Source organism: Xenopus laevis, chromosome 1S (genome assembly GCF_017654675.1).
Source record: "Xenopus laevis strain J_2021 chromosome 1S, Xenopus_laevis_v10.1, whole genome shotgun sequence".
Lineage (NCBI taxonomy): Eukaryota > Metazoa > Chordata > Amphibia > Anura > Pipidae > Xenopus > Xenopus laevis.
In genome coordinates this window covers 177,838,827-177,859,057 of record NC_054372.1, presented here as the reverse complement: position 1 = coordinate 177,859,057, position 20,231 = coordinate 177,838,827, and the positions used below count along the sequence as shown (strand labels likewise).

Sequence of the window (20,231 nt, the reverse complement as noted above, 5' to 3'; positions counted from 1 at the left end):
TGCTGAATGGAAAGTGAAAGTAATTGAGGCCTAGAGGCGGGTCAGGTAATATTTGATTGACAGCTCAGATATTTAAACACCTTTATAACAGCTATGGATGCTTAATAAAAAAAATACAATTTGGGTTCCATGTTTAATTTGCAAAGGACATTCATTATACAGATTTTTATGTGTAGGTGACAGGTCCACTTTAATGTGGAGCACATTGCTTACTGCTACTAAAAAATCATTTATGGTGTTTTTCCTATATAAGCAGTGGTGTAACTAGATGTTACTGGGCCACACAGCAAATGGCATAATTTTATGCCAAGTCCTACTTGGTGCCACTGTTTTATTGCTGCTTATGGGAAGGATGGTTTAGCCATGGTAGTCAGAAGTTGTGTTTCAACTAAAAAAGTATCAACTGAAGTAGCCTAAAGTGGATCTCCACCCATGTTATATTTTTGTCCAATATACATTAAGCACTTTTAGTGGTGTTACTATTTAAAGCAATATCTGGCTGTTTATGTTCTCCGATTCTAACTGCTGAAACAATATAGTAGGAGCCAGCTGCTAGTCCTAGAAGAGTGCAGACTTCTGCTACATTATTTTTAAAGGAACAGAAACGAGTGAGTGTTTTAAAGAAATATAATGTACTGTTGCCCTGCACTGGTAAAACTGGTGTGTTTGCTTCGGAAACACAACCATAGTTTATATAAACAAGCTGATGTGTAGCCATGGGGGCAGCCATTCAAGCACAGGATACACAGTAGATAACAAGATAAGCTCTGAAGAATCCCATTGTATATTGCAGAGGTTATCTGTTATCTACTGTGTATCCTTTGCCTTTCCGCTTTGGCTACACAGCAGCTTGTTTATATAAACTATAGTAGTGTTTCTGAAGCAAATACACTGCACCAGTGCAGCACAACAGTACAGTGAAACACTTCCATTTTTTTAGTGTTACTTTTCTTTTAACAGTTATAACCACGGGCCAGAAAGGCGCAAGCAAATGCTGCTTGTGATTGTATTTACAAATCACTTCAAAACCATTGCAAGCATAATTATGCATTAATTATTCTTTTAATCTGGAAGAAATGGCTTTACCTTCTCAATTATGGAGCCGTTTTCACTCTCACTAAATGTTTGTCTTGGTTTTTTAGCTAATTTTTTTCCCTTTGTGTCTTCTCTGTCAGGTTTTCACTTGAGCGGCACAGTGACAGAGCCCGCAGTGCAGTCGGAGCCCGGATCCGTTTGCAATGTAGCAATCAGTTTTGATCGTTGCAAGATTACCTCAGTGACCTGCAGCTGTGGAAACAAGGACATCTTTTATTGCGCCCATGTTGTGGCGCTCTCCTTATACCGCATCCGCAAGCCTGATCAGGTCAAACTGCATCTTCCTATTTCAGAGACCCTCTTTCAAATGAACAGAGACCAGCTGCAGAAATTTGTACAGTATTTGATCACAGTTCACCACACCGAGGTTTTGCCAACGGCTCAGAAATTAGCAGACGAGATTCTGTCGCAGAACTCCGAAATCAATCAAGTTCACGGTGAGTGGCGTTTCATGTTGCGGTGACCGGGGGGATTCCTTGGGGTTTCTTATGCATTTTGCAGTTGGTCATTTTTTAAATTGTTGCTTGTTTTAAATGTTTTGCTGGTCTCTGCGCCGTTAGCACCAACTTGGCAACCCTAGACTGTAACTCAAAAAAACTCCTCCAACATAAGGACTGGTTTCTGAGGGGAATACTGAAACACATTTGTAATTTCTGAAATAATTTCAAGAAAAGTAATTTCCAAGTTTTCATGCCTATTGTGGAGAAAGAGGTGTATCAAAATCTTGGGCATGCTGGAGGCTATAGCAGTGAGAACCAGATCCCTTGATGTGGAGGAAGTGCTTAGAATCTAGAATGTTATACCAAGTGTGTATGCTAGCCCCTTAACAGGGGTAAAATATAATATTATTTCATAAAACATTCAATGAATGGTGCTTGTGCTGAACATACGTTTTGCCTTTGCGATAGCTACCTGTGCCAGGACATTTTAACAAATAGTTCTGCTTACAGTGGTTTAAATAAACATTTTTTTTTATTTTTTGCAATAAATCTGAAAGTCGCATTGAACTCCCTGTTCATAGTGTGCAACCAAAACAAGTCCACTAAGGTGCCCTCTGTATAAGACCTACCTCTTATCGTAATGCCTAACAGCCTGCAGCTGGGGAACAAAGCGGATTGTTTATGCAAAAGTCTTCTCTGGTTGTTTGTTTTGATTGTGCTCCTATGAATAGGCAGTGGAGTGTGATTTCAGGCTCAGATTAGAAGCTTTGAATTTTTTCAGAAATAACAAAAAACATAGTTATTAACCCTTTAGGCTAAGGCCACACTAGGCGATAGCGCCGCGATTTGACTCGCGGCGACTTTTCGCCGCGACTTTTAAGCCGCAATCGCTGGGGAAACTTTTGCGCTGGCGTCTATGGGGAATCGCGAAAAATCGCCAGCGTAAAAACACACGCGGCGATCTTTTCTCTACTGTCGCTCGAAATTGCCTCGCTAGGCGATTTCGAGCGACAATAGAAAAAAGATCGCCGCGTGTGTTTTTACGCTGGCGATTTTTCGCGAAAAATCGCCAGCGTAAAAACACACGCGGCGATCTTTTCTCTACTGTCGCTCGAAATTGCCTCGCTAGGCGATTTCGAGCGACAATAGAAAAAAGATCGCCGCGTGTGTTTTTACGCTGGCGATTTTTCGCGATTCCCCATAGACGCCAGCGCAAAAGTTTCCCCAGCGATTGCGGCTTAAAAGTCGCGGCGAAAAGTCGCCGCGAGTCAAATCGCGGCGCTATCGCCTAGTGTGGCCTTAGCCTTAAGTGCCACCCCACGTAGAATCTACGTTCTGTGGGAATGACACTTGAAATGCCACAGAACGTAGATTCTACGTTCTGCAGCATTTCAGGGTTAGGGAACGGAGGAGCGGCTTTTCAAGCCGCTTGCTCCGTTCTTTTCGTTCCCCAGCCCCAGGCAACGAGCAGGGGCTGGGAACGAGTGGCCCCTGAGGCGCGATCGCCCAGGGGCCCCAAGGCAGCAGCAGGCACGTGCAATATATGTGCCCTGCTGCTGCCTGCACTTTCAGAACGGAGGAGCGACTTGTAAAGTCACTCGCTCCGTTCTAAGTGCTATCCTCCGGTTCCCCAGCCCCTAGGCAACGAGCCTAGGTGAAGAACAAGGGGCCCCTGGGTTGCGATCGCCCAGGGGCCCCTAGGCAGCAGCAGGCACGTGAAATCTACGTGCTCTGCTGCTGCCTGCACTCTGTGAACAGAGGAGCGGCTTGTAAAGCTGCTCGCTCTGTTCAGACTCATTCCCCAGGCAACAAGCCTAGGCAGGGAATGAGTGGCCCCTGAGGCTCTATAGCCCAGGGGCCCCAAAGGCAGCAGCAGTACGTGCAATGGACGTGCTATGCTGCTGCCTGCACTTCCTGGCCGCTAAGCTCCGCCCCTTTTACCGGATCATCAGAAGAGGACGGTGCCAGCTCTGCCTGCAGCTCTCCTGGACGATCTGGACCCTACTACACCCAGGTTAGTGCCCATCCACACACACAAACACACACTTATTTTCCCATTACACACTTACATTCACACTTACACACAATCACATACATTTTTGGGGGATCAGGGGGGTCACACACATTCACAGCACCCCCACACGCTTGCACACGCACACAACATGCAATTGGTCAGTTGTACACACACATACACACTTACACTATGTTGTGTCTTTGTTTTTTTGTTTTTATCGCATCGTCTGTTTTTTTTTGCCTGAAAAAACTGTTTTATTGCCATTGTGAATAGCGTATTCGCTAATTGCACTGCGCAATACCTTTTGTATGTTATTTTGGTGATTATACTGCAATTCTGGTGATTTTTGTGCATTTTTAGCCATTTTATTACATTTTCAGCTGTGCGATGGTGTTGTTCCCCTGTTTCTGTCTGTAAAACTTATTTGGCCATGCTAAAATATTCAACCATTGATTCTGACTGCTGATTACAGTAGGCGGAAAAAAAAAAGCATTGATTTTTGCGGTTTTGTTGGATTTTAGTGATTTTATACCATTTCGCTTTGTTCTTTGTTACTTCATTTTGACCATGAAAATTTTGTCTGCTATATAACCATTTGGAGGTCTCTGTGTGCAAAATAGTTTGGTAAATCTTTTCATACCAGGCATCAAACTGTTCAGTACAGCCCTGGCGTTCATATTTAGGATGACTTTTGCTGGTACGTTACAAAATGTGGGGTATATAATGGGGTAAAATGCTTGCTTTGTGACTATTTTCAGAAATTCCATAAAAACTGTTATGTTTAGCATTGCTTTGCGGTTTGGTAGTTTGCAGTAGAAAGATGCAATTACCTGCTTTAGATTCGTCTGAATGTGTACTTTCGGAAAATATATGGGTTTCTAGGGTCTTCATACTGTTAGGGGGTCTTATGGTGCATAATGCACATACCAGGTGCTTGTATTGTAGCAGTCAGTGTGTCATACGTGAAAATTCGACGTGCTATGCTGCTGCCTGCACTTCCTGGCCGCTAAGCTCCGCCCCTTTTACCGGATCATCAGAAGAGGACGGTGCCAGCTCTGCCTGCAGCTCTCCTGGACGATCTGGACCCTACTACACCCAGGTTAGTGCCCATCCACACACACAAACACACACAAACACACACTTATTTTCCCATTACACACTTACATTCACACTTACACACAATCACATACATTTTTGGGGGATCAGGGGGGTCACACACATTCACAGCACCCCCACACGCTTGCACACGCACACAACATGCAATTGGTCAGTTGTACACACACATACACACTTACACTATGTTGTGTCTTTGTTTTTTTGTTTTTATCGCATCGTCTGTTTTTTTTTGCCTGAAAAAACTGTTTTATTGCCATTGTGAATAGCGTATTCGCTAATTGCACTGCGCAATACCTTTTGTATGTTATTTTGGTGATTATACTGCAATTCTGGTGATTTTTGTGCATTTTTAGCCATTTTATTGCATGTTTAGCCATTTTATTACATTTTCAGCTGTGCGATGGTGTTGTTCCCCTGTTTCTGTCTGTAAAACTTATTTGGCCATGCTAAAATATTCAACCATTGATTCTGACTGCTGATTACAGTAGGCGGGAAAAAAAAGCATTGATTTTTGCGGTTTTGTTGGATTTTAGTGATTTTATACCATTTCGCTTTGTTCTTTGTTACTTCATTTTGACCATGAAAATTTTGTCTGCTATATAACCATTTGGAGGTCTCTGTGTGCAAAATAGTTTGGTAAATCTTTTCATACCAGGCATCAAACTGTTCAGTACAGCCCTGGCGTTCATATTTAGGATGACTTTTGCTGGTACGTTACAAAATGTGGGGTATATAATGGGGTAAAATGCTTGCTTTGTGACTATTTTCAGAAATTCCATAAAAACTGTTATGTTTAGCATTGCTTTGCGGTTTGGTAGTTTGCAGTAGAAAGATGCAATTACCTGCTTTAGATTCGTCTGAATGTGTACTTTCGGAAAATATATGGGTTTCTAGGGTCTTCATACTGTTAGGGGGTCTTATGGTGCATAATGCACATACCAGGTGCTTGTATTGTAGCAGTCAGTGTGTCATACGTGAAAATTCATATGTACTATTTTCATTTGGGCGTCTCTGTATGCCACCTAGTTTGGTAAATCTTTTCATATCAGGCATCAAACTGTTCAGTACACCCCTGGCGTTCATATTTAGGATGACTTTGCTGGTACGTTGCAAAATGTGGGGTATATAATGGGGTAAAATGCTTGCTTTGTGACTATTTGCAGAAATTTCTTAAAAAGCGTTCTGTTTAGGATTGCTTTGCGGTTTGGTAGTTTGCAGTAGAAAGATGTAATTACTTGCTTTAGATCCGTCTGAATGTGTACTTTTGGAAAATATATGGGTTTCTAGGGTCTTCATACTGTTAGGGGGTCTTATGGTGCATAATGCACATACCAGGTGCTTGTATTGTAGCAGTCAGAGTGTCATATGTGAAAATTCATATGTACTATTTTCATTTGGGCGTCTCTGTATGCCACCTAGTTTGGTAAATCTTTTCATATCAGGCATCAAACTGTTCAGTACACCCCTGGCGTTCATATTTAGGATGACTTTTGTTGGTACGTTACAAAATGTGGGGTATATAATGGGGTAAAATGCAAGCTTTGTGACTATTTTCAGAAAGTTAAAAAAAAGCCTTATGTTTAGCATAGCTTTGTGGTTTGGTAGTTTGCAGTAGAAAGATGTAATTACTTGCTTTAGATTCGCCTGAATGTGTACTTTCAGAAACTATATAGTTTTCTAGGGTCTCCATACTGTTAGGGGGTCTTATGGTGCATAATGCACATACCAGGTGCTTGTATTGTAGCAGTCAGAGTGTCATATGTGAAAATTCATTTGTACTATTTTCATTTGGGCGTCTCTGTATGCCACCTAGTTTGGTAAATCTTTTCATATCAGGCATCAAACTGTTCAGTACAGCCCTGGCGTTCATATTTACGATGACTTTTGCTGGTACGTTGCAAAATGTGGGGTATATAATGGGGTAAAATGCTTGCTTTGTGACTATTTTCAGAAATTTCATAAAAAGCGTTATGTTTAGCATTGCTTTGCGGTTTGATAGTTTGCAGTAGAAAGATGTCTTTACATGCTTTAGATTTGTCAGACTGTGTACTTTCGGAAAATATATGGTTTTCTAGGGTCTCCATATTGTTAGGGGCTCTCATTGGGTGCTTATGTTGTAGTAGCCAGAGTGTCATACGTGAAAATTCATATCCCCTATGTGGATTTGGGGGTCTCTGTATGCCACATAGTGTGGTAAATCTTGGTTTATTGGGTATCAAACTGTTAAGTAGACCCCCGGCATTCATATTTAGGATGCTTTATGCTGGTAATGATACATGGACGATACAATGCTGGAAAGTTTAAGCTTTGAGGCAATTTTCAGGTATTTCACCAAAACTGCCATTTTTGGGAAAGCCTTGCGACTCAGTAGTTTGGAGCAGAAAGGCATGGGTACCCATTTTAGATTCGGTAGAATGTGTCCTTTCCAAAAATATATGGTTTTGGGGGGTAAACCAATATTTCTGTGTTTTTACCCCACAAAAAATGCAGTCAATGTGTTGATTTTTCATTAGCTGAAGTTACCCACAGGACTATTTGTATGAGCTAACTTCATTTTGGGGCCTCTAAATGCCAGATACTTTGGTAAAACTATGAACAATGGGCACCAAACTGTTTGGAGGAACCCTGGCAATAGAGTCCTGCAGCGGGTCGGGTACCCGCGGGTTACCAGCAAAAACCTGCGGTTCCCTGCGGGTTGCGTTTAGAAGTTCCAGGTGCGGGTATACCCGCGGGTCAGCGGTTCTGCGGGTTTGCGGGTTGCGGGTCGGGCCACGGGTCTTCTCAATATCGATATTCACTCCTTTCTTCTGGTCACGTCTACTTCCGATGACGTCACTTCCGGTTTACAATGACAGCACTTCCTGTTTTACTCCTTTTTTTACCCCACAAAAAATGCAGTCAATGTGTTGATTTTTCATTAGCTGAAGTTACCCACAGGACTATTTGTATGTGCTAACTTCATTTTGGGGCCTCTAAATGCCATATACTTTGGTAAACCTATGAACAATGGGCACCAAACTGTTTGGAGGACCCCTGGCAATCATATTTAGGGTGCTTTTTCTTGGTACCTAATGATACATGGGTGATATGGTGCTGGGAAGTTGAAGGTTTGAGGCAATTTTCAGATATTTCACCAAAACCGACAATTTTGGGAAAGCCTTGCGACTCAGTAGTTTGGAGCAGAAAGGCATGGGTACCCATTTTAGATTCGTTAGAATGTGTCCTTTCCAAAAATATATGGTTTTGGGGGGTAAACCTATTTTTCTGTGTTTTTACCCCATAAAAAATGCAGTCAATGTGTTGATTTTTCATTAGCTGAAGTTACCCACAGGACTATTTGTATGTGCTAACTTCATTTTGGGGCCTCTAAATGCCAGCTACTTTTGTAAACCTATGAACAATGGGCACCAAACTGTTTGGAGGACCCCTGGCAATCATATTTAGGGTGCTTTTTCTTGGTACCTAATGATACATGGGTGATATGGTGCTGGTAAGTTGAAGGTTTGAGGTAATTTTCAGATATTTCACCAAAACCGACAATTTTGGGAAAGCCTTGCGACTCAGTAGTTTGGAGCAGAAAGGCATGGGTACCCATTTTAGATTCGGTAGAATGTGTCCTTTCCAAAAATATATGGTTTTGGGGGGTAAACATATTTTTCTGTGTTTTTACCCCATAAAAAATGCAGTCAATGTGTTGATTTTTCATTAGCTGAAGTTACCCACAGGACTATTTGTATGTGCTAACTTCATTTTGGGGCCTCTAAATGCCAGCTACTTTTGTAAACCTATGAACAATGGGCACCAAACTGTTTGGAGGACCCCTGGCAATCATATTTAGGGTGCTTTTTCTTGGTACCTAATGATACATGGGTGATATGGTGCTGGTAAGTTGAAGGTTTGAGGTAATTTTCAGATATTTCACCAAAACCGACAATTTTGGGAAAGCCTTGCGACTCAGTAGTTTGGAGCAGAAAGGCATGGGTACCCATTTTAGATTCGGTAGAATGTGTCCTTTCCAAAAATATATGGTTTTGGGAGTAAACCTATTTTTCTGTGTTTTTACCCCATAAAAAATGCAGTCAATGTGTTGATTTTTCATTAGCTGAAGTTACCCACAGGACTATTTGTATGTGCTAACTTCATTTTGGGGCCTCTAAATGCCAGATACTTTTGTAAACCTATGAACAATGGGCACCAAACTGTTTGGAGGACCCCTGGCAATCATATTTAGGGTGCTTTTTCTTGGTACCTAATGATACATGGGTGATATGGTGCTGGGAAGTTGAAGGTTTGAGGCAATTTTCAGATATTTCACCAAAACCGTCAATTTTGGGAAAGCCTTGCGACTCAGTAGTTTGGAGCAGAAAGGCATGGGTACCCATTTTAGATTCGGTAGAATGTGTCCTTTCCAAAAATATATGGTTTTGGGGGGTAAACCTATTTTTCTGTGTTTTTACCCCACAAAAAATGCAGTCAATGTGTTAATTTTTCAGTAGCTGAAGTAAAGTCCTGGACAATTTGGATGTGCTAACTTCATATTGGGGTCTCTAAATGCCAGATACTTTGGTAAACCTATGCACAATGGGGATCAAACTGTTCAGTGGACCCCTGGCAATCATATTCAGGGTGCTTTTTCTTGGTATCTAATATAGTGTGTGATATGCGGAGCAGCAAAATAAAACCTTTGAAGTGATTTTTCAAAATTTTGATACATTTTTATAAAAACCGCTACGTTCAGACAAGCTTTGATGTTTGGTAGTTAGGAGTAGAGAGACATAGTTACCCATTTTGGAATCCGCAGAATGTGTACTTTCTAAAAATATATGGTTTTCTGGGGTAAACCTACAGTTTCCGGATTTTGTGGCCTTGGAATCTAAAGTATGCCGTTTTCTGCCTTCTGCTTTCAAAATTCGGTAATATACTGCCGGGAGTTTTTGCTGTACAGATGTCCTAAATCTGGCTAAAACTACACATATCTGGTATTGGCACGTTCGTGAAACACGAGGCTTTCCAAATCAGTTGGATTTTCATGCGTAAAATGAAATATTTTTCTGGTATAAATGCATATATTGTGAAAAATAGGATTTTTTCATTTTTTTTTTGTATTTAGAGCTATAAATCTTTTTGCAGAGGTGGAAATACATGACAACTCAGGCAGATTTAGAAAGCTCAGTTTCTCCCGAAAAAAACAATGTATAGTTTTCCTAGGTAAACTATAGGTTTCCCCTCAGAAAATGCCACTAAAGTGAGAGAGCACAAATGTTTCAAAAACGGCTGGCATTTCGCGTAACCAAAATGTGAAATTCTGCTGGCACTTAAAGGGTTAAAATTGTTGTTATTATTATTATTATTATTATTATTATTATTATGGTCAGCACAAGCCCTGTTGCAATAATGTTGAGAACTACAATGTCCCTTTTAAATACATAACAAACCAGCAGTGAACCTTAAAGGAGAAGGACACTTGTGGGTGCCAAATGTTAGGCACCCCCAAGTGATTGTATTGACTTACCTGAAACCCCGGGGCGCTGTAGTTTTCTGCTGATAGGCGCATCGGCCCGGGGTTATACCAGTGAGCACCAGGGAGCGATCCTCTTCCATCTTCCTCTTTTCTTCGCGTGGTTGCGCATGCGCAGTAGAACGAAAAGCAAACTTTAACTAAAAAGCCGGCTATTTTGTTAAACTGCGCATGCGTTTGCCTCAGGAAATTTGAAGAAAGAAGATGCCAGAAGAGGATCGCCTCGTGGTGCTCACTGGTATAACCTCGGACCGGTGCAGTTTTTTGCTGATAGGAACACCGGCCTGGGGTTCAAGTAAGTCAGTACAATCACTTAGGGGTGCCTAACATTTGGCACCCCCAAGTGTACGATGCCTTTTCTTCTCCTTTAAAGAGATACTGTCATCGGAAAAAAAATTTTTTTCAAAATGAATCAGTTAATAGTGCTACTCCAGCAGAATTATGCACTGAAATCCATTTCTCAAAAGAGCAAACAGATTTTTTTAAATTCAATTTTGAAATCTGACATGGGGGGCTAGACATTTTGTCAATTTCCCAGCTGCCCCTGGTCATGTGACTTGTGCCTGCACTTTAGGAGAAATTCTTTCTGGCAGGCTGCTGTTTTTCCTTCTCAATGTAACTGAATGTGTCTCAGTGAGACATGGGTTTTTACTATCGAGTGTTGTTCTTAGATCTACCAGGCAGCTGTTATCTTGTGTTAGGGAGCTGTTATCTGGTTACCTTCCCATTGTTCTTTTGTTTGGCTGCTGGGGGGAAAAGGGAGGGGGGTGATATCACTCTAAAGGTGGCCATACACGGATAGATCCGCTCGTTTGGCGATGTCGCCAAACGAGCGGATCTCCCTCCGATATGCCCACCTTGAGGTGGGCAATATCGGGCTGATCCGATCGTGGGCCCTAGGGCCCAACGATCGGATCCTAGCGTTCGCCAAACGGGCGGTCGGATCGCGGGACCGCATCAACGAACAGATGCGGCCGCGATCCGACGGGATTTTTAACCCCATCCGATCGAGATCTGGCCGACTTTCGGCCAGATCTCGATCGGGGAAGCCCGTCGGGGGCCCCCATACACGGGCCAATAAGCTGCCGACTTGGTCTGTCGGCAGCTTTTATCGGCCCGTGTATGGCCACCTTTACTTGCAGTACAGCAGTAAAGAGTGATTGAAGTTTATCAGAGCACAAGTCACATGACTTGGGCCAGCTGGGAAATTGACAATATGTCTAGCCCCATGTCAGATTTCAAAATTGAATATTAAAAAATCTGTTTGCTCTTTTGAGAAATGTATTTCAGTGCAGAATTCTGCTGGAGCAGCACTATTAACTGATTCATTTTGAAAAAAAATTTTTTTTCCCATGACAGTATCCCTTTAAGGTTCACTGCTGGTTTATGTATTTAAAAGGGACATTGTGTACGATGCTTTTCCTTCTCCTTTAGGGCTAGTCCACACGGGGAGATAGCGACGCGTTTGCGGCGACAAAGCGCCGCGACAGTCGCCGCGACCGGCGCAGGCGACAGTTTTGTATGGGCGCCTATGTAAAAACGCCTGTGCTAACCACACGAGGCGATGCGCTTTTCAACAGTCGCCTGAAAAAGCCTGGCGAGGCATTTTCAGGCGACTGTTGAAAAGCGCATCGCCTCGTGTGGTTAGCACAGGCGTTTTTACATAGGCGCCCATACAAAACTGTCGCCTGCGCCGGTCGCGGCGACTGTTGCGGCGCTTTGTCGCCGCAAACGCGTCGCTATCTCCCCGTGTGGAATAGCCCTTAATGTAGTATTGTTATTGTTACTAAAGATTTGCCGTTGTATAGGACATACGCATGGGGAAATAAGACATGAGCTGCAAAAAAGTAGACCTTGGGGTGCAAAGAGTCAAATTGGATAGAGATAGTATTAACAGTACAAAGGGAGAAAGAAACATCAAAGTTGTTTTGAATAGTTCAAAGAGAAATGTTAAGGGAGTAAGAATAAAGAGTGTGAGTTATTCCTTAAGATCCGTCTTTCATCTGACAGTGAAAGTTGACTCGTTGAGTCAGGTTGTTTGAGGACATGGACTAAAAGCATGGTGGTCAATATAGGAGACACTTTAATTTTTTTTTTTAGTGATTTTGACACTTGCAAATCAATGTGCTGACCATGGATTGTACAGGAAACTAAATCAATCTGTGCAGTTTTCACAATGTATACAAGCCTATTGGCTTCCTCATTTAGACCAATTTGTGTGTGATTGACTATTTGTTAGCCCCTATGTAGACTGGCAGCCTACAGGCTTTGTTTGGCAGTATACTTGCTTTTTATTCAACCAAAACTTGCCTCTAAAAAAAAAACCTTCTTTGAGGCCACTGAGAGCAATATCCAAGGGGTTGGTGAGTAACACGAGAGCCACTTTTTGGGGATCGTTGAACTAAGTACACTTCATGCTTAACTTTTTTATGGGGAATTGCTGAGCTTCCAATCTACTTTACTGGATGTAGGAAAGATGACTATGACCTGCTCTGATAACCAGCTTATATTCTTGGGCTGCTACAGTGTATATTTTTTAATTTTTCATTAAATATCAATTTGGCTTTAGTACTAATTCCACGCTTCACTTCTTAGGGTAAATTCCAAATTGACTGGATTTATATTCAACAAAGGTTTGTGAAGCATTTCTTGGAAAGGTTCCTAGTATGAAACAAGGGCATGCTATGAATTAAGACACCCAGTGGTAAAACACACCATTGAGAGAAATCTCTTTTGCAGACTTATTCAACTGAAATTTTAGGCTATGTTGCTATGCAGCCTCTCGCTTAAAGGGGAAGGAAACCTAGTCGGCGCAAAAGCCCCCACCCCCCCTCCCGTTTGTTGCCCACCCTCCCTCCTCCCCCTGGCCTACCCGTCCCGCTGGGCAAATGCCCCTAACTTGTTACTTACCCTTCTGCGCAGGTCCAGTCCAGGGAGTTCACAGACGACATCTTCTTCCACGCGATCTTCTTCCTGCTGTGAACAGCGCATGCGCAGTAGGAGCATTTTGCCGGTACAATCTACTGCGCATGCTTCGTGACTTTTGGCGCATGCGCAGTAGATCCGTACCGGCGAAATGCTCCTACTGCGCATGCGCCAAAACGCCGTTCAAAGCAGGAAGAAGATCGCATGGAAGAAGATGTCGTCTGTGAACTCCCTGGACTGGACCTGCACAGAAGGGTAAGTAACAAGTTAGGGGCATTTGTCCAGCGGGACGGGTAGGCCGGGGGGGAGGGTGGGCAACAAACGGGATGGGGGGTGGGGGGTTTGCGCCGACTAGGTTTCCTTCCCCTTTAAAGGAACAGTTCAGTATAAACATAAAAACTGGGCAAATACATAGCCTGTGCAAAAAAAAAAAAATTCTTATATAGTTAGCCAAAAATGTAATGTATAAAGGCTGGAGTGACTGGATGTCTAACATAACAGAACAGAACACTACTTACTGCTTTTCAGCTCTCTAACTCTGAGATAGTCAGTGGGACATAACTGTGCCCCCCTCAAGTCACTGATTGGTTACTTCCAATAGAGCTGAAAAGCAGAAAGTAGTGTTCTGTTATGTTAAATGTCCAGTCACTCCAGCCTTTATAAATTAAATTTTTTGCTAACTAACTATATTAAAAACATTTTTTATTTTGCACAGCCTATATGTTTTCCGAGTTTTTATTTTTATACTGAACAATTTAAAGGGCCTGTAACACAAAAGTGAAAATGTAAAACTTCTAGTGACTTCTAATATCCTTATCAGTAGGGGGTACATTATCCCTTATAATACATGAGTGATACTCAGAGTTCCCTGTATAACTCAGCCTGCAGCCTTGTGCCTTTATATGGTACACTGTAGTGTATTTTTTAATTAAGGTAGTTAAGTACAAATTCTCAGCCTTCAAAAGGGCACTCAAAATAATAAAAACAGCAGTACTTACATACTGCTGTTTCCATCTTCAGACTGTTGAGGCACTGCTGACCCACTCTCCAATCCACAGGTCCACTTTAAGCACCAGCTCTGCTTTGCCCTAAAAAAATACCTCTCTCCAGCTTCCAGCTCTGCACTTTGTTTGTAAATAAACCTGCGTGTGGTGACGTCACACAGGTGTCCTCACCCACAAATTGAAAGTTGCTGCAGTCCTGCCCCCCTCTGCTCTAATGTTACAATACACATAGCAGCAGGGCTGTTTTAAGCCCTTGGTGGGCCCTGGGAAAAGCTCATAACAGAAATAGCAGGATGGCACAAAGATTATTTCGTATATACATACCCCCTGAATTTAATTGTGACGATGGGCCAGGCCAGAGGCACCACAGGGTGGCAAACCAAAAAAACATCTTTTTAAATATTTGTGCAGTCACTGACAGTGGGCCCCAAAATGAGTGGGCACTGTAAGAAGTGCCAGTCAGCTGTGGCAATAAACATTTTCTAACAGGGGACATTGCCTTCATACTTAGAGAGAGAGAGAGAGAGAGAAATAGACATAAAGATTTTTTGAGAGAAAGATGATAGCCCAGGAAGAGGTTAGAGAAGGTGTGCATGAGGGTGCCTGGTTCAGCTAGCTTGGACTTGGTGGCGAATGTGGAAGCCGGTCACTCACTGTGTGCGACAGACTCATTGCGGTGTGGTCGGTGATTCCCTGATGGCTCTTGGCTCATGACGTGTATGTGCAGCGCAGGACCAGGCCAGCTCGGTGAGTGTTGTTATGTGGCAACGCGATGCGTCGGCTCCCTTTGGACTGTTTATGATAGCAGTGGAGGTGGGAGGAGGCTGCTAGAGTCAGCGTGCATGCCAGAGTGTGGGGGAGGAACCGGAGAAAGAGCAGAGAGATGACAGGAGGATTAGAAGATGCAGACTGCAGGTCGGTGGACTGCGCGTTCTAGTTCAGGGCAGGTACGCAACTCTGGTGGCTGTGATTAATAGCCAACAAGTGAAGTGCCGCACCGCATCTAATTAGACAGCGGGCGGCCCACTTAAACACACGGCAGAGCGCAGAGCAGCCCCTAGGGCATTTGCCCGAACCGGACAGATTATCAGTCCGGGCCTGTTGCAATGTAATTACTTTGTGGGTTAGGGCTGGTGGGGGGATCTAGACTCCAGTGCAGGATGGCATATCTTAGCCATTAAGCTTTTGAGCCCACCCCTCCGACCTCACACACTGGGTTGTTTATTTGTGGGTTATGACGATTACCTGACAGCTTGCTCTGCTTCAAGTGCTGGGTGTAAACTGTGACATCTATTTTTGGCTGATCTGCTCATCACTATCACCCAGTCTATAACTCTAAACAGAGCCTTCGATAATACTTACTCTTTCTTCTAGAGTGTGCTTTCTAGTGTGTAATTACTTCCGCCTGAAACAGAACACTGGTGGAAATTAGGGATGCACCGAATCCAGTATTCGGTTCGGGATTCGGCCAGGATTCGGCCTTTTTCAGCTGGATTCGGATTCGGCCGAATCCTTCTGCCCGGCCAAACCGAATCCGAATCCTAGTTTGCATATTCAAATTAGGGGAGGGAAATCACGTGACAAGGAAGTAAAACATGTTTTCCCCTTCCCACCCCTAATTAGCATATGCAAATTAGGCTTCGGTTCGGTATTCGGCCGAATCTTTCATTAAGGATTCGGGGGTTCGCCGAATCCAAAATAGTGGATTCGGTGCATCCCTAGTGGAAATACATTCAAATAAATGCTTCTCAGATAGTTTGTGTTTAAATCCAGTTTTTCTGGGACCCAGGTACCCAACATAAGGCCGGTCATATGTGACTTTTACTCCCGCTCCTGAAGAAATGGGTGATTATTTATTATCCTTTATATAGCTCCTGACATGTTCTACAGCTTTCTAAAGAGATTATACATTGTCCCAGTGGAGCTTGCAGTCTAATGTCCCAATCACATTCACACATACAATGGGCTGCTTTATCAGGAGTCCAAGCTGTATGTGGGATGAATCAAAGTGTTTGGAGGAAACTGATGTAAACACGGGGAGAACATACAAGCTTGCAGGTTGTTCCCTGGTTGACATCAATCCTAGGACCCCACCCAGTGTTGTAAATTACATAGCAGATACGCTTTATAGAACACAATGGGTTTAGTTCTTGCACAGAAATCTAAATCCAATGTATTTTACAGAGCTTAACTGCTACCTTCCATTTAGCCTGTGTCATTTAGTCCTTTTTCAACTGGAATGGCTGCCCCATGGCTACACAGCAGCCTATTTATATAAACTATATTCCTGTTTCTGAGACACACACGAGTTTTACCAGTGCAGTGCTTTATATTTTAATTGCTTGAAATCCTATTTATCTTTGATTTTGTTTTAAATCTGTGATCCCCTACCACTGGCTTGCGAGCAACATAATGACCACCACCTCCTTTTGTTCTTGTTCATTGCTGGTTTGGAGGCAATTTTTGGAAGCATAACGGCACGTGTGCACTGCCAATAAGTGCCTCCTGCAGGCACAACTGGGCAATCCTCGGCAAAATTGTTTTTCATACTTGTGTAGTTCCCCCCAACTCCATCTACATTTGTGTCTCACAGTTTAATAAGGTTAGGGAGGATCTCCACTTTAAAGAACACAGCCATATCTATGCAGCCCAGAAACAAAGCCTGATTATTGAACCATGGCCCAAATTTTGAACCAGCCAGATGAAATCAACCACACGTGTGCCCGCAAAAGCTGGAGAGCAGTTTGTTTGGTTTAGTGGACAAACAAGCGAGTCCTTACAGGTATAGTCTTTGGCTAAAGGTGGGCCCAACGATCGGATCAGAATGGAGCAAACAGATGCAGCCGCGATCCAACGGGATTTTTTACCCTGCCCTATTGGCATCTGGCCGACTTTCGGACAGATATTGATCGGGGACGCCCGTCGGATGGCCCCAGGCACAGGCCAATAAGATGCCGACTCGGTCTGTCGGCAGCTTTTATCGGCCCGTGTATGGGGCCTTTAGCCCCTAGTAGTTGAATTCTGTTGGATGAACCTTTGTTGATGGCTTGTACCTTTCACACTTGCTTAGCTGGGGATTTCTGTTTCTATTGTATATGTGATTTACCATGCATAGTTGTTTTGGGATTATTGTTTTTCTCTCCATGGTTCCATTTAAAGCAGAAAAGTCTGGTGCAATTGTTGGTAATTCTAGAACATAGGGGACCTTTTATTCCTGAATTCTCTAGATAATGAACTAATTGGCATTGTCAGTAAGCCCACTCCACACGGAGTAAACCTGTATAGGCCCCAATGCGTCCTCTATGGAAACCTTCAATTAAAGTGTAGCACCATGCGACAGGATCAGGAAAAGAGATTTACATATGGCACCTTAATGGTTCCTCTGGTTTAATTAACTATTTAGCATATTTGGTATTGGTGTTGTATTGTAGTCCATTCAATCATTTATGCTCTTTTAGTTACAGGACATGCTGAATTGGTAAAACCAAATTAGTAGAAAAGGATATTGAAATTCACCTTGGAGATCATGACCATATTTTATACAGATTGCTGTTTTAGATTGTAAAACCTCTTCATCAGGGCACTTTTTACCTCATTATTGCTTGTGTTTTATGCAATCTGTATGTTCAGTGTATGCAGGCATTTATTGTACTGTGCTGCGGAATATGTTGGTGCTTTATAATACGGTTAAAAAAATTACCACTTTTACTATTCTATCCTCAACAGGATCATGAGGCTAATTATTTCAATAAGCACCAATGTGGACGTCTGCACTGCTAGGAACCATTTATAAGGACATATTTTACAGAATGTTCATAGCTTGTGTGCATTTTTTGGAGAATATTGTGCTCCTGATGTAAAATATTAGAATAGTCGAGGTCGCTGAGCTGTTCTGTGATCACATGAGGGTAAAAACCAAAGGTTGGCTCTTTTATGCAGTACATGGAATATACAGTTGTCTTGTAAATGCACCTCTCTTTTTGCATATTTTCTTTCGCTTTAATATGCAAGGTTCCATGAGTATTTATACAGATGACCTCACAAAGCACTGTTTATAGGTATATACAGGTACGGGATCCCTTATCTGGAGCCTGTTGTGCTGACATTTTAAAATTACCATTATAAGCAAATCATTCTAATTATTAAAAAATGCTTTCTATTTTCTCTAATAATAAAACAGTACCTTATACTTGATGTTCACTAATCTGCATAAATCCATATTGAAAGCATACCGATCCTATCAGGTTTATTTAATATTAATATGATTTTTAGCAGACTTTGCAGTACAGTGATACAAATTACAGAAGGACCCCAGAAAATTGCAGGTCCCAAGGCTTCTGGATAATCTCATTCTTGTACTTTGATTGATAAATAAATACAGAATACACAAACCTAAGTCTCTCTTCCTGTCCAATGAGTATAAAGAGTTTAGAGGTCATCAAATTCTAAGGGTATTTGTTATATACAGGTATGGGATCCGTTCTCCGGAAACCAGTTATCCATAAAGATCTGAATTACGGAAAGGACATCTCTCATAGACTCCATTATAATCAAATAATCCAAATGTTTTAAAAGTATTTCCTTTTTCTCTGTAATAATAAAACAGTACCTTGTATTTGATCCCAACTAAGATATAATTAATCCTTATTGGAAGCAAAACCAGCCTATTGGGTTTATTTAATGTTTACGTGATTTTCTAGATTACTGAAGGTATGAAGATTCAAATTATGGAAAGATCCATTCTCCGGAAAACCCCAGCTCCCAAGCATTCTGGATAACAGGTCCCATAGCTGTATATGTTGTAGCTGTTGAACAACAATTCTACAACAGCTAGAGCTCTGTGGACATCTTACTCATACCCTGTTGTTGATTTTAGTTTATGGGTCACTAAAAATTTGTGATGTAATTGCTGCAAATTACAAATGTTGTAGCCATATTTTCTGGATTATACGAGCAGTGTTAAAAATGCATGGCAAGTACAGATATTCATCTATCCCTGATGTACTGCTGCTGATAGCAGGACAAAATATGTCTCAGCCAGCAAGGTGTTCAGTCAACTCTACCTTGAGTCCCTGTAGTGGTTTTTTTCACCCAACCTGTATAACATTTTCAGATGGCTTAAGGGGGAGCTAATAAGGCAAGAAGAATGCCATAATTATTCAGAGAGCGGAGCTGCTTGTTTAGCTGAACAGTAGCTCTTTGTTAGGAGTCGGCCACTACCTTGGGGTGCATGAGCTCACTGCTCAGGTATTCCATGAGTGATTTTCGGCTTTGCTCAGCAGACACAGGTGTGTTGTACAAGTATTGCTATTGCATGTCTAAAACCCTGTTAATCCATCAAAGAGGAACAGGGTCCTATTAAGTAGGCCTTTATTTACATGACACTTTTTCCTAATATACCTGCTTGTCTTCAGAGGTTACAAGAGAAACTGACTGGACCTTGCTTTGAACAATTTGGTGCATGTAGAGGAAAGCTAATCATCTTAACCATACAAAATTTAAAGGAAAACTATACCCCCCCAAAATGAATACTTGAGCAACAGATAATTTATATCAAATTAAGTGACATGTTAAAGAATCATATCAAACCGGTATATATATTTAAAGGGATACTGTCATGGGAAAAAACATTTTTTTCAAAATGAATCAGTTAATAGTGCTGCTCCAGCAGAATTCTGCACTGAAATCCATTTCTCAAAAGAGCAAACAGATTTTTTTTATATTCAATTTTGAAATCTGACATGGGGCTAGACATTTTGTCAATTTCCCAGCTGCCCCTGGTCATGTGACTTGTGCCTGCACTTTAGGAGAGAAATGCTTTCTGGCAGGCTGCTGTTTTTCCTTCTCAATGTAACTGAATGTGTCTCAGTGGGACATGGGTTTTTACTATTGAGTGCTGTTTTTAGATCTACCAGGGAGCTGTTATCTTGTGTTAGGGAGCTGTTCTCTGGTTACCTTCCCATTGTTCTTTTGTTTGGCTGCTGGGGGGGGGGAAAGGGAGGGGGTGATATCACTCCAACTTGCAGTACAGCAGTAAAGAGTGATTGAAGTTTATCAGAGCACAAGTCAAATGACTTGGGGCAGCTGGGAAATTGACAATATGTCTAGCCCCATGTCAG

At 42.2% G+C, this 20,231-nt stretch overlaps 1 protein-coding gene across 2 annotated transcripts in view; it reads left to right on the top strand.

The window, feature by feature from the left end:
* Positions 1-20,231, top strand: part of LOC108704433 (zinc finger SWIM domain-containing protein 6) — an 87,369-nt gene that overhangs the window by 38,636 nt on the left and 28,502 nt on the right. For both annotated transcript variants that reach the window (XM_041580561.1, XM_018240991.2), the window contains one exon: positions 1,176-1,532. In XM_041580561.1, coding sequence (XP_041436495.1) covers positions 1,176-1,532 — 357 coding nt within the window. The remainder of the gene's footprint in view (positions 1-1,175; positions 1,533-20,231) is intronic.